General features: G+C 42.3%; 2 protein-coding genes across 2 annotated transcripts; one reads left to right on the top strand and one right to left on the bottom strand.

The window, feature by feature from the left end:
- Positions 1-1276: 1276 nt before the first annotated feature.
- Positions 1277-10309, top strand: nat10 (N-acetyltransferase 10). Its single transcript, XM_061076996.1, has 29 exons — positions 1277-1383; positions 1509-1680; positions 1781-1872; positions 1959-2130; positions 2594-2716; positions 2806-2867; positions 2962-3076; positions 3601-3708; positions 3851-3984; positions 4072-4165; positions 4254-4352; positions 4450-4586; positions 4859-4983; positions 5063-5213; positions 5619-5715; positions 5842-5958; positions 6509-6610; positions 6700-6774; positions 6859-6975; positions 7100-7233; positions 7322-7370; positions 7842-7938; positions 8023-8130; positions 8214-8386; positions 8478-8597; positions 8687-8785; positions 9147-9220; positions 9323-9403; positions 9487-10309. The coding sequence occupies exons 2-29, from the start codon at positions 1567-1569 to the stop codon at positions 9629-9631; spliced, it is 3114 nt and encodes a 1037-aa protein (XP_060932979.1). The 5' UTR covers positions 1277-1383; positions 1509-1566; the 3' UTR covers positions 9632-10309.
- adal (adenosine deaminase-like) lies at positions 9748-13596 on the bottom strand. Its single transcript, XM_061076997.1, has 10 exons — positions 13519-13596; positions 13266-13396; positions 12326-12386; positions 12149-12236; positions 11827-11908; positions 11526-11652; positions 11229-11309; positions 11000-11138; positions 10818-10918; positions 9748-10265 (listed from the first exon to the last, which is right to left on the bottom strand). Exons 1-10 carry the CDS (start codon positions 13561-13563, stop codon positions 10074-10076), a joined length of 1047 nt encoding a protein of 348 aa, XP_060932980.1. The 5' UTR covers positions 13564-13596; the 3' UTR covers positions 9748-10073.
- Positions 13597-14503: the final 907 nt, after the last annotated feature.

Genomic DNA, 14503 nt, shown 5'->3' with positions numbered 1-14503 from the left:
CATATCAGACCACATGAGACCACATCAGATCACATCAGACCACATCAGACCACATGAGACTACATCGGACCACATCAGACCACATGAGACCACATGAGACTACATCAGACCGCATGAGACCACATCAGACCACATGAGACCACTTCAGACCACATCAGACCATATCAGACCACATGAGACCACATCGGACCACATCAGACCATATCAGACCACATGAGACCACATCAGATCACATCAGACCACATGAGACCACATGAGACCACATGAGACCACATCGGACCACATCAGACCATATCAGCAGAAATTAGACTACATCAGACCGCATGAGACCACATCAGATCACATCAGACCACATCAGACCACAAGAGACCGCATCAGACCAAATCAGACCACATCAGACCCCATTAGACCACATCAGACCACATCAGACCACATCAGACCCCATCAGACCACATGAGACCACATCAGACCACATCAGACCACATCAGTCCACATCGGACCACATCGGACCACATGAGACCACATGAGACCACATCAGACCCCATCAAACCACATGATAAAATAAAATAAAATAAAATAATGTGGTCTGATTTAATTAAAATAAAATAAAATAAAAAACAAAAAAAAATCTTGCATCAGGTATGTGAAGTGAAATGAAACACAGAGCATGAAATAGAAGCAATGACAAATCAATAACTATTCAGTGTTTTAGAATTACTTGTTTTGTTTTGTTTCTTCGAAGTGCTTTCATCTTAAATGTTTTTATGTTTTTTGTGTATTTGTTGTTACTCAACTTGACACTGAAAGTTTTGATGAATAAGACTTATTTGTTATTGAAACATAATGGATATTATCAATCAATAAATTGTTGAAAAGGTGTTATAGCGATTACAACAACACCATACAAATTATTACAAAAAGATAATACACAAGGTAAATAAAGGATATATTTTAATACTAAAAAAGTCTCCGCCTGCCAGACTAAACTAGGGGCAACTTCAACCTGACACTGAACGTTTTGATGAATAAGACTTGTTTATTTGGAATTGAAACATAATGGATATTATCAATCAATAAATTGTTGCAAATTTGTTATAGCGATTACAACAACAACCATACAAATTATTACAAAAAGATAATATACAAGATAAATAAAGGATATATTTTAATGCTAAAAAAGTCTCCGCCTGCCAGACTGAACTCGGGGGAAACTTCCTCTGTAGCTCGAGGGAATGTCGCACAGTGATGACGTCGCACCGGGGTCCTCCATGAACCGGAGTCTCCACGTGAGAGTATCAACAGCATGATGGCTGACAAGTAACTTCTGCGACTCTCTGGACTTTTTACGAGGCTTAAACAACGACCAGTTAGATTGAAAAGAAGGTAAAAGGGTTTAAAGTTGAAAGCTTCTATTCCGCGCTCTTTCTTCCTCGCGTTGTAGCCGGACTCGTGTGTTCCGGCTGAACTCGGACTCCTGACCCGAGCTAACCTCCCTGTTTGTTTCTCAGGGTTTGACTCGCACTTGGTTCTTTGGGTTATCGTTGGCTGGTTTGGAGCAGGAAGACGATGGCGACCGTCCGCAAGAAGGTGGACAACCGGATCCGGGTGCAGATCGAGAATGGAGTGGCTCTGAAGCACCGCACCTTGTTTGTGGTGGTGGGAGATCGAGGCAGAGACCAGGTGAACTCTCCCCGTACAAAGCATCCGACTCATTTTGTCCATGTTACCCCGTCACTTGAGTCTGTTGTCATGTAGCATCAACCCACTGTCTCTGATCCAGGTCGTCATCCTGCACCACATGCTGTCCAAAGCCACGGTCAGAGCTCGGCCGTCGGTGCTGTGGTGCTACAAGAAGGAGCTGGGCTTCAGCAGGTGAGTGGCAGCTCCTCGCAGAGAGTCACATGATGTGTGTGGAGAAGGAGAAGAGGAGGTCTGACCCTCTGACATGTTCCCATCAGCAACCGCAAGAAGCGCATGAAGCATCTGCAGAAGAAGATCAAGACGGGCACGTTGAATCTGAACCAGGACGACCCGTTTGAGCTCTTTGTCGCCGCCACCAACATCCGCTACTGCTACTACAACGAGACGCACAAGATCCTGGGAAACACGTTCGGCATGTGTGTCCTGCAGGTGAGTGTCCCTGCTCTGAGGCTGCAGACCTGGGCTCACACGGAGGATTGACTGTTTGCAAAAGTCAAAGTAAAAAACATTAATCATTGTTCATATGTATGGTGGCCCTGGAGTATAAAACACAGAACGCATGACGAATAATAAAACGACAAGTGGATAAACACAATGACAAAACGCAACAACAAATCATAAAATACATTTTGTCAGCTTTTCATCCCTGATTCAAAGACAGACATTGTTTCCGTCCAATCAGCGACAATTCTCGTTGATAGTAGGTACCTACCTCTTCTAATGGAAGTTAATGCTATTGTATTTAATTGATTGTGTTTTGCACCTCAGGGCCACCGTACCTATGCAAACGTGAGACATTAGTATATTCTAGGCCTCGGCTGTAGATCAATATGAATATGACGCGTTGAGTACGTCAGGTTGTTTTTTTCAAACTTTATTTTCTGTCACACAGGACTTTGAAGCTCTCACACCGAACCTCTTGGCGAGGACTGTAGAGACTGTAGAAGGAGGCGGGATCGTGGTCATTCTGCTGCGGACCATGAACTCTCTGAAGCAGCTCTACACCATGACCATGGTGAGTCTCCATCGTGTTTTTCCTCCACACACGTCAGACTCTCTTTTCCACTCCGATAACTAAGGATCACTGTGGCTTGTTTTCCTCAGGACGTTCACTCTCGATACAGAACCGAGGCTCATCAGGATGTGGTCGGACGCTTCAATGAGAGGTTCGCTCTCTTTAGCAGATTATAGAAATAAAAGGATTGTTGGACACTTGAAAGACTCTTATCAGTGGTGTTATTTTTTTCTCTGTATTTTCAGGTTTATTCTGTCTCTTGCATCCTGCAAGAACTGTGTTGCCATTGACGACCAACTCAACATCCTTCCAATCTCCAGTCACATGGCGAACATCCACCCAGTTCCTCCAAAGACTCAGGTACTTTTTTTATATTAAAATAAAACAACTGGTTGTTAATGAAATAAAAATTTAATCTGCATTCATTCTGATAATTATTTTTTCTCGTGTGGAGATTTTTTTTCTTTTCTCTTTGTTGTTTTAAATTAAATTTCAAAGTATTTTGGACAAAAAAAAATGTTTTGAAGAACCTGTCTCAGAAGCTTTCACTTAAAAATATTATTATATAATATTATTGGAATAACAATAAATAGTGGCATCTCTATCTGTACAAAGAAGACCTGAAACCAAAAAGTACAATTCACTGCTTGTTTGTGCAAAATGTTGATTGACACATTTCACCAGATTTAGCTTCTGTCCACCAACGCTCAATCTCTTTTAGTATTGATCTGAAAGTGTTATTGGGATATACATAGTTTTTAACACTTTGTTTGTGTCTTTGGAGACGTGTGTCTGTTCCGAGATTGTAATTGAAACAAAATGCGTTGCTGTTCACAAAGCAGTTCTCATTAAAAACAACTGACAAATTGTCTTGTCCGTTTCAGGAGGACGGTTTGTCTCCACGAGAGCAGGAGCTGAAGGAGCTGAAGGAGTCTCTTCATGACACTCAGCCTGTGGGCGTGTTGGTGGATTCCTGCAAGACCATGGACCAGGTCAGGACCTTCTCAATCATGAACCACATTTATAAAGTGCAATATAATCTGATGACTTCGCCATTAAGAGACGTTGACAGTGTTTCTAATATGTGTTCCTGTTGTCATTTCCTTACTCTCTTGTTTTACTCTTGCCTTCTAGGCCAAGGGGGTGCTGAAGTTCATAGAAGCGATCTCAGAGAAGACCCTGCGGACCACTGTGACTCTGACCGCTGCCCGTGGTCGAGGCAAGTCTGCAGCTCTGGGGCTGGCTGTCGCTGGAGCTGTGGCTTTTGGGTACAGATTAGTTTTATAGTCTTCTAAAATATGTTGTCAGTTATATCTTCAAGTGTAACCAATTTTGCTCGACATTTTTCCATACAGCTATTCCAACATCTTTGTCACGTCACCAAGCCCAGACAACCTCCACACCATGTTTGAGTTTATCTTTAAAGGATTCGATGCTCTGCAGTACCAGGTAGGCTGCGTGATCATCTGCTCTGTGTCATTGACCGAATCTCCAATTGTGAGCACAGAAAACCTCACATCCTCTCTTTCATTTGTAGGAGCATCTGGACTATGAAATCATCCAGTCTTTGAATCCAGAGTTTAACAAAGCTGTGGTGCGTGTGAACATCTTCAAAGAGCATCGGCAGACGATTCAGGTAAAGAAGACGACAATGCTCTTTTCTATTTCTATCTGTTGTGTATACCGACAAGTGGAAAAACACACATGTGGTCTCACCGTTCTGTGACCAACAGTACATCCACCCAGGCGATGCAGTGAAACTGGGCCAGGCTGAGCTGCTGGTCATTGATGAGGCTGCAGCCATCCCTCTCCCGCTGGTCAAGAAGCTGCTGGGACCTTATCTGGTTTTTATGGCCTCCACCATCAACGGGTCAGTACCTGGATCACATTTATATAACCAAGTACAGAGTGATATGCCGATTAATGAAATAGAGGTGATCTGTACTGGTTTTGTGTGGAACACAAAGATATTAAGTGGTTTTATTATAATACTTAAAAAAATATTTGCACTTGGGAGGTTGTAAACAGTGAAATTTCTGCATTTTGCTACTTAAAATATTTATCAATGATCAAAGCATTCTGCTGATCAATGAGTCTTTTGATCATTTCCTCTCTAATCATTTCTATTCCTGGTGTCTGTAGGTATGAAGGTACCGGACGTTCCCTCTCTCTCAAACTGATTCAGCAGTTGAGGCAGCAGAGTGCAAGCAGTCAGCAGAGCACGTCAGCAGAGAACAGGGGCAGCAATACAGCAAGGCTGGCAGCAGGTAACTGTTATTGTGTGTGTGTGCATGTGCATGCGCATGCGTGTTTATCACCTAACCGCTGTTTATGTCCACTTCCCAGCTCGCTCCCTCCATGAGGTCTCTCTCCACGAGTCGATCCGGTACGCTCCAGGAGACGCGGTGGAGAAGTGGCTGAACGAGCTGCTCTGTCTGGATTGTCTCAACATCCCCAGGCTCATCTCTGGCTGCCCACTCCCACAGACCTGTGACCTGTATCCTTCATTCACTCTAAAGAACTGCAAGTTACTCCTGGTCTAAAACCCCCCCATCTTACACGAGGCACTGAAGTGATAGAAGTTAAATGACCAAAAGATTTTCCTTTTAATTTGCTACTATTTTTATACAGTACAATTAATGCAGAATTAAAAATATCAAATTTGATCAAGTAATAACTATCTTCACATTGGATGCATTTTTAATGAGCAGCATCTGGTTAATTATATCTGCAAAGTAAAGTTAAATTCTTCGTGTCCACGACACCTCATGTGTTTGTGTGGAGGTCCGTGCAGAGGACGCAGAACCTCATCTTCAAAGTCCCGCCCTGAGTTCATATTTGAGTCTGAAGCAAACCCGGTGGTGGATTTTTCTGTTTTCATCTTTAATCCCATGCTGTGCAGATATTATGTGAACAGAGACACGCTGTTCTGTTACCATAAGGCGTCTGAGGCGTTCCTGCAGAGGCTGATGGCGCTGTATGTGGCGTCTCACTACAAGGTGAGATCATTTTTTTTCCTCGTAATAAATAAAAAACTAATTTATCTGGAGAACATATTGTCGCACACATAGTGCTGTGCCATCTTTGTGTTTTTTTGCTCCTCTCATTGTTTCCTCCGACTCCAGAATTCACCCAATGACCTGCAGATGTTGTCCGACGCTCCGGCCCATCACATGTTTTGCCTCCTGCCGCCTGTTCCTCCCACACAGAACTCTCTACCTGAGGTGCTCGCTGTGGTGCAGGTGAGACTCTCAGGGAACTGTTTTTAAGCTTATGTGCCTGTTAAAGTTGAGGTAGGAGATGGCCAGAGGCGTTATGTTTTCAAGTTGTCCGTCCATCTGTCCCATTGTTGTGAACATGTCAAGAACACCTTGAGGGAATTTCTTCAAATGTTCACTTGCACCTAAGGATGAACTGATGAGGGGTGCGGGAGTTAAGGTCTCTGTGACCTCACAAAACCCCTTTTTGCCTTGTGAACATGATTTCTTAAGATATCTCAGGAGAAACCTTATTAAATTTGGACAAAAGTTCACTAACATTAAGATTGACTGTGGTCAAAGTACATGATATTTCAAGTTTGTCTTTAGGGAATTTCTTCAAATGTTGACTAGTTGTCACCTGGACTCAAAGATTGGGATCTTACCATCCTCCTGCTTTATATCAATCATTTCTTTATTTTTCTCAATCATTTAAATACAGATTTAAATTCACATCAGGCCCAGTCCCGTTTCTTAAGATGTTTGCTTATAATAGCTTGTTGTTACATACATGGGTTTGTCTGTGGTTCCTCAGGTGTGTCTAGAAGGAGAAATCTCTCAGCAGTCCATCCTCAACAGCCTGTCCAGAGGGAAGAAGGCCTCTGGTGATCTCATTCCCTGGACTGTGTCAGAACAGGTACAATCCCGTCACAAAAGCTGTATGAAAATCATTACAGCTCATTTCCTCAGCGCGAACATGAACAGTTTGCTCTTTTTTTTTTATAGTTCCAAGACCCAGAGTTCGGCAGCCTCTCTGGAGCCAGAGTGGTGCGAATCGCTGTCAATCCAGACTATCAGGGGGTGAGACCTTACAAAGACCTCAGCTGTTAATGAGTATTTTCAGTGCGATTCATGTGTGTAACTTGGTCTCCACCTGTGTAACAGATGGGTTACGGCTCCAGAGCTCTCCAACTGCTGCAGATGTACTACGAGGGCAAGTTTCCAACCATGGATGAGAGCACAAACTCGAACCCCAATGAGATCACCTCCGTCAGCAGTGAGGTAATAACAACGACAGACATCTCAGATGCATTAGCTCCCCACATGAAGTATAAAAGTGCAGTTTACAGATTAGACAAGGCAGATTAAACCGCACACATCTGTGATACAAACTTCTTTTTTGCAGGCCGTCAGTCTCCTGGAGGAGGTCGTCACACCCCGGAAGGAGCTGCCGCCTCTGCTGCTTAAGCTGAGTGAGAGAAGAGCAGAGAGACTCGACTATCTAGGAGTTTCCTATGGTCTTACCACACAGCTGCTCAAGTGAGTGTCCTAAGTATGGAGCTGGGGGACGGGTATTAATATTGCCGGAGATCTAGAAATGTCAAATACTTTTTGTGCAACCCGACAGGTTCTGGAAGAAAGCAGGTTTTACTCCTGTCTACCTGCGACAAACTCCTGTAAGTATGAAAAGATGTTTCAATATTCGTATGTTTCTGTGCACTGTAGCAGATCACGGTTGATCCATAATCTGTGTGGATTGACTCTGAACGCATGTGAACTATAAAATTTTTATTGGTGTAAAACGCTGATGTACTGTTTCTTTGAGTTTATATGGTTATAACGGCATAAATTTGAATTCTCAAATTAAAACATGCTAGACTTGATAATTACTGGGAAAGACTGAATACCACAACAAAGTCTATTTTTGTTTGTGGTTCATATTGCATTTCAGTAAATATAAAATATATTTGTTAAAAACGTAATTTAAACATTTAACACCTGGAATGTTGTCTTTAATAAATAGACAGTAAAGGGACATTTTTCTTTAATTTATTTTTTGCTGATCTGAAAAATGGTTTGGTCCGGACTGTGATTCGGGGAACCCCTGCTCTTGTCACATGGTGTAACGGTTGTGTGATTGTCTCTAGAATGACCTGACAGGAGAGCACTCGTGTGTGATGCTGAAGGAGCTGAACACAGATGAAGCTCCAGAGCAGAGTCGGTGGCTGGCTGCCTTCTGGAAAGGTGAACTCTCCTGCACCACCTCGGCAGATCTGGTTGGTTGTTAAACGCATCGCAGTCGTCCTGACCAGGTTTTGCTTTCTTCAGATTTCCGTCGGCGCTTCGTGTCCCTCCTCTCCTACCAGTTCAGCAGCTTCAACCCGAGCCTGGCACTCAGCATCCTGCAGAACAAGAAGGCCAAGGAGGAGACGAGCAGTTAAGATCCTTCCACCTCAGCTCATCAGATTTCCTCAGTACCTCCCACGGTCCTGATCTGACTCTTCTCTCGTTCCTCACAGCTCTCAGCCGTTCCGAGCTGGACTCACATTTTAGCCCCTACGACCTCAAACGTCTGGAGTTGTATTCTCGGAGCATGGTGGACTACCACCTCATCATGGACCTGATCCCAGTGGTGTCACGCATGTTCTTCCTCAAGCAGCTCGGCAACATCTCCATCTCGGCAGCACAGTGTGTAAGTAGCCCAGTTAGAAACTAGTTTTCCCTTTGCTGTGACCACAATAAGTTTCCTGTAGATTTGATGACTGATGACCGCTCTCCTCCAGGCGTTACTGCTGGGTATCGGGTTGCAACACAAGACGGTGGACAAGCTAGAAAAGGAGATTGAACTGCCAAGCTCGCAGCTCATGGGTCTCTTCAACCGCCTCATCCGCAAATTTGTACAAGTGAGTTGACATGTGAGATGGAAGTTGTATTGAAAAGAAAGGTATTAAAACAACCTACTATTAAAGTGTTTGTTTCTTTCCTGTCCCAGGCCTTTACCAGCATCCAAGAGAAAGCGATTGAGGCAGAGATGGTGGACACTAAAGACGTTTCCATGGAGCCAACTGTCAGAAGTCTGAATGATGATCTGGTATGTGGGGTCTCACTCATGGATGTGATTAGTGAAGGAATAAGTGTCAAAGCATATATTTTGGCACAACTGGAAGAAGTTGAGACGCATCATCCATCTTTATATACAGTCCGTGTCTAATGGGCTGGTTTCAGCCTCTCGGGTGTGAAAATATTCCAATCGCTCTGTTTTATAAAATATTAACTTCAATATACTTGTGTTTTGAACTGTTGATTGGTAAAATAAGAAATGTTAAGATATTTTATAGACCAAACACTTGATACATTAACAGATGAGTTTCAATATTTCACTGCAGCCTTACAACTAAGAATGTGTTTGTTTGAAAGATACTAAATGTATAGTTTTCTTCCTCTCTTACCAGAATGAAGCAGCTAAGGAGTTTGAGGAACAACACAAGCAGGATATGGAGAAAGTGAAGGACATGGACTTAGAAGAGTGAGTACATTGTTAGAGAGCGGCTTTGCTCATTATTTGTCTCAGCATTTTTTAATCAGGGCGACACTCACTGAAGCTTCACTAATCTGTTTGTATTTACAGGTACAAAATCCGTGGAGATGATGAGGAGTGGGACCAGGTGCTGAAGAAAGCAGGGAAAACGGCTATTGTCAGCATCAAGAGGTGAAGTGACACTCGAGGACCTCGGGGAAATACTGTGCACTTGTTGTAGAAACGTGTTTGTGATGGTGTCTTATCCTCAACAGTGACAAGAAGAGGAAGTTGGACGGGGGAAACGTGACAGCAAGCAATGGAGGAATGGGAAACGGGAAAGTGAAAAAGAAGGAAATGCAACATGGCAAATTCAGGAAGAACAAGGATAAACATGGTAAATTTGGAAAGAAGGCTTGATAGAAAAACTGTGCTGCATTGCTGGGACTGTGTGTGGGCACAGAGCAACATGAGCTTGAATTTAGAGAACATTGGGTATCAGGGATGGACTTGCAGATATTGAAGAGCATCCGAAAGACTGGATATTCATTATTTTATTTTTTTTATCCGTGACTTTCTTTGACTTCGGCTCATCCATTCACATTATGTCATCACAAGTCTGTTGCTTTCAGTTTTTGTTTTGCGTTCAACAACAGAAAAGACAAAAGAACACACTTCACACTTGTACTAAATAAGTATTGTTTTCTTTCACCTATTTTAAACATTTGTTAACTGTAGTTTTATAAGTCATTCCTGATGTCATGATTTCTACAAAATCTTGTAAAAAGTTAATAAACATGTTTGTTTCTTTCAAACTGAAACCTGAGGTATATAGATTAAGTCTTCGGCTCCACTGAGCAGGTCACTGGAACACTTGTGGCTTTGAAATAGTCCACTTCTGTTTGAGCTGCTGTTTCACCGTCTCTGGTGCGAAGATGCAATCGATGGCCTGCTGGGAGAGCTCCCACACGGCTTCACGGCTCAGGCCGAACGTGGAAGCTGCCAGCTGATACTCCTGAGACAAGTCTGTATAGAACACCCCCTTGTCATCAGTCTGTAATGTGACAAAGAATAAAAAATGACTTGTGGTGAAATTAGTTTTTCCTCTCAGGCATCGTCATTTCAGGTTCTCCATGGATTCTTTTTTACCAAGCAAACACTGGTTACATTTACAAGAACAGCAATATTCTGACTATTATTGACCTTATTCTGAATAAGACATTATTAGGGCCGAGCACCGACGGTGGGACGCCCTATTGAAATTGTAAGGATTGTTATTATCATTATTCTAACCCCAATGAAGTGGCTTTTTGAGGGCTTCAACATGCTCAAAAATATTCTAAAGTTTGCAGTTTACGTATTCTGGAGTAGTTGGAAATGGGCGTGGCAAAATGGCTCAACAGCGCCACCTGGAACGCAGCCCCTAGGTTTCCCCTCGACCGATCTTCACCAAAAACAGAACTAGGGTCATACTAAATGTCTCAAGGAGCATTATGAAGCCCGCCATTTTGGATTAGGATAACAAATGCTGATGATGAAGAGAAGTTTGGTTGAATTCACACTTTCCAAAGAGTTTCACAGATGTGTATAGAGGGATGAAACTTACACAAATCACACTTGGATGCCCCAGCTGGTACCAGTATTTAAAATGATGTTTGGAATAACATGGCACAGTTTGTCCTTTAATATTTGAAGTCAGGCACAGCTCTACAAGAGGGGAGATCAGAGACACAGTTAGCGTACTGCACAATCCACAGGACAATCATTTCATCTCCAACTCAGTCTCACCCAGTGGAATGTTGTTCTTAAGCACTTTGTCAACCAGGCTTTGAGATCCTCCGACTTCAGGATGCAAGAAGGTGCCGTGACCGATCCTGTCCGGAGGAAGATTCAACAGAAAATCTGACTCCTCCAGCTGGGACGCCACCTAAAAGATTAAATTTTTGTTGCAATGTCACTGCAGTTCCAGATAATGTCACTTAAAGTCAAATGGGCAAGAAGATTGATATTATCGTACTTCTGAGAGGTGCAGCGACAACTTCAGTCCACAGTTCTTGGCCCTCTCTAGAGCTGGAAGGAATGTTTTTCCATCGCCTACCTGAGAATAAAAATTGACACAATCCAGCATAAAGGCCTGACCTGACCCCCCCACTAGCCTTGATACAATAAAAAACATGTCATATTAACATTAAATGCGGCTAATTTATTTTACTTTATGAAATACTGTTATACACTAGGCACTTCCTGTTTGAAACGCATGTTGAACATGATATAAAATAGAATACATTTTCAAAATCTTGTGTGGCCGACTGACCGTTGGATCACCACTCAGGTCGATTCCCACAACCACACCATCAGAAGAGAGCATGAACTCCTCAGCCAGCTCCACTGTCTCCATGGCAACCTGTGGCCCATTCCTGCGATCAATTGCCACAAGGAACCTTTGAGATAAATGAGCAAGTTTAGCATCAAACAAGTTGTTGAAGCATCATAGTCAAACATTATGCAGTATTTTAGTTTTAGGGGGTCAGGAAGTAGAAGTGTATCTGCACCTTAAAGACCTGAAATACATTTCTCTGCCTTTTACACACAGCAATATTGAAGAATACACCAACCTGACATCAATGTCCAGTCCCTCATCTTTACACAGCTGGATGGCTCTGAGGACAGTTTCAATATATCCCTTTTTTGTCAATCCTGGGAAAGGAGATAAAAAGTTGCAACTTGCAGTTGTTTTTAGTTATTATTGTCCTGATTATTAATACATCAATATGCCATTTGATTTCCCACAGCCTAACATGATTCACTCGGGTGTCTTGTTTTGCACAAACAAAATGCAACATCAGAAGATATTGAGTTTACTGTTATGTAACATAACATATCCCTTTGTCTGGGAGGCCTTTATCCTTTAAGCCTTATTTTGTTAGGTATAGTAACCTGTGTTTTTCTCCTCTCTCGGTGTACTTCTGAGCTCCAGGTATTTCACAGAATCAGCTGCAAACTCCCTGATCACATCTGTGGCCACCTGGAGTGAAACAAGTACATTTAGTTGCTGATAAAGATGAAAATGTTGTTATTGTTGTAAGTAGGGAGGGGGGGGGGGGGGGTCCTCACCATGAGGATGTCGTCCTCTGTGTCCACCAGCTGATGGATGACCTTGAAGTACTGAAAACACCTGCGGACACGTGCACCATGTTGTTTGAATGTCTCACACTGTCACTCCAATAATGTCTGTGTGTATCATTTGCTTCCGACTGAACCCAAAGAGGCGATTATCTACTTATCAGCTGCTGGACCCTTTCAACAGTGTGACGCGTATTAAATGAAACTGTGGTCAAGCCAGCCGACACAGAAATTCTACTGCACTCATATACTGACACTTATGGTAAACACATCCAAACCGCCCAGAAAGGGGAAGGCAACGGAATACTCGAAGTAAGAGGAAGAACCATGGGAAGAACACATTTGGGCATACATCCGGTTTTCAAAATAAACTGTTGACATGGAGCCTAAACAAATTGCATAATTGAAAAATAATTTCTTGGATTAAATGAATGCATAGCAAACATATTTACTGTATAGATTTGGAGATTTTTCAAAGTAAAGTCCAACATGTGTACAATCATATCAGTTAATTCCTGGATATTTCAAAGTACTGTAAAAACACTTTGCTCAATAAGATAAGAGAGAGACTGATATGCCTGTGTTCAGGACCTCTATGATATTCCAGTCTCACTCTGGACTTATTGAGCAAAGTCCACAGTGAGACTGGAACTTATTGAGCAAAGTTTTTTACAGTATGAAATCAAAATGCTATTCATAAAAATTACACTTCTTGTGAATATAATCCAATCCATTTAATTTTCAACTATGATTTTTGTATATGCTCCATGTCAACAGTTTAGTTTGAAAAAACGCTTTGGATGCGTTTACCATAATTGTCAGTATATGCGTGCAGCAGAATTTCTGTGTCGGCTGGCTTGACCGCAGTTAAATGAATGAATTGTACTTTCCAGCAGTTCGACGCTGGCTCTCGTATTAAAGTTACACTCACTCGTCCAGAGTCCTCCTCTGTCCTTTACCGATGGCGGTCATGTTGTGCTCAATGTTCAGATGAGGTTTGGTCTTGATGAGCTTCTCGATGGTGTGAGAGCTCACGGACCCGTTGAGGTGAGCGTGAAGCTCCTGGGGACAATTCAAATGCTGACGTTAGCAAGTAGCTACCACAACACCTAACCTCGTGGAGTAACTCTTTATAAAAGACCAAGTTAACTTTCTTTACTTTCCGCTGGTATTATGTGACTCACCACTTTAGGAAGCTGCCGGTAGAAGACATCAGCCTCGCTTTCCATCACAGAGAACAGCAGGGACGGTGCGTGTGTGTGTGTGTGTGTGTGTGTGTGTGTGTGTGTGTGTGTGTGTGTGTGTGTGTGTGTGTGTGTGTGTGTGTGTGTGTGTGTGTGTGTGTGTGTGTGTGTGTGTGTGTGTGTGTGTGTGTGTGTGTGTGTGTGTGTGTGTGTGTGTGTGTGTGTGTGTGTGTGTGTGTGTGTGTGTGTGTGTGTGTGTGTGTGTGTGTGTGTGTGTGTGTGTGAGCTGCTTCTGTCACATAACGCTGACAAACAGCCTTTGTTTTCAGTGGACATTTCTCTGTTACACCGCTGAGTGCAGCAGAGAAATGAGACCCCGCACTTCGTAGTTGATTCCAGGTTCCGCTACTTGTGCGGTTCTAAAATCTGTCTCTCTTCATTTCTTTATTTCACGCATTGACAGAAGTTGGTTCACAAACAAAAACTATTGTCTGTTGCTTGTTTAATGAAAAGGAATCATTATACAACGATTGTCTATTAATCAATGTTCTAGCTTCATCACTTGATGGCGCTGTTTCCTTGAACTGTGGTAATTACACATTTTGAGATGGCACATTTTGACTATCACATATATTTAATGTCTCTATTACTGGTGAATTAATCATTTCGACTAGTTTTTCATTATAGCATAACTAGTGGCTAGTAAACAATTGACTGATTCTTCATAGATCATTATAAAGAACAACTTTTTGACTCATTATCCATCATTTAGGAAAGTTACATTGCATAAACTGCATTAATAGTAATGATGCAACATTCAAATGTAGCTGAGCAGTATTTTATAATACTTAAGCTTATTTGTTCAGATAATATTAGTTTCACAAATCTTTACCAAAATAAATACTATTTCCCTTAAATACAGCAGCGTGTAGTGGAGTAAAATGTGTAAATGAAAAATTGTTATGGTTCAGCAAGTCGATTATTT

The sequence above is a fragment of the Limanda limanda genome, chromosome 8 (genome assembly GCF_963576545.1).
Source record: "Limanda limanda chromosome 8, fLimLim1.1, whole genome shotgun sequence".
Classification (NCBI taxonomy): Eukaryota; Metazoa; Chordata; class Actinopteri; order Pleuronectiformes; family Pleuronectidae; genus Limanda; species Limanda limanda.
This window is presented reverse-complemented; position numbering and strand designations above follow the sequence as displayed.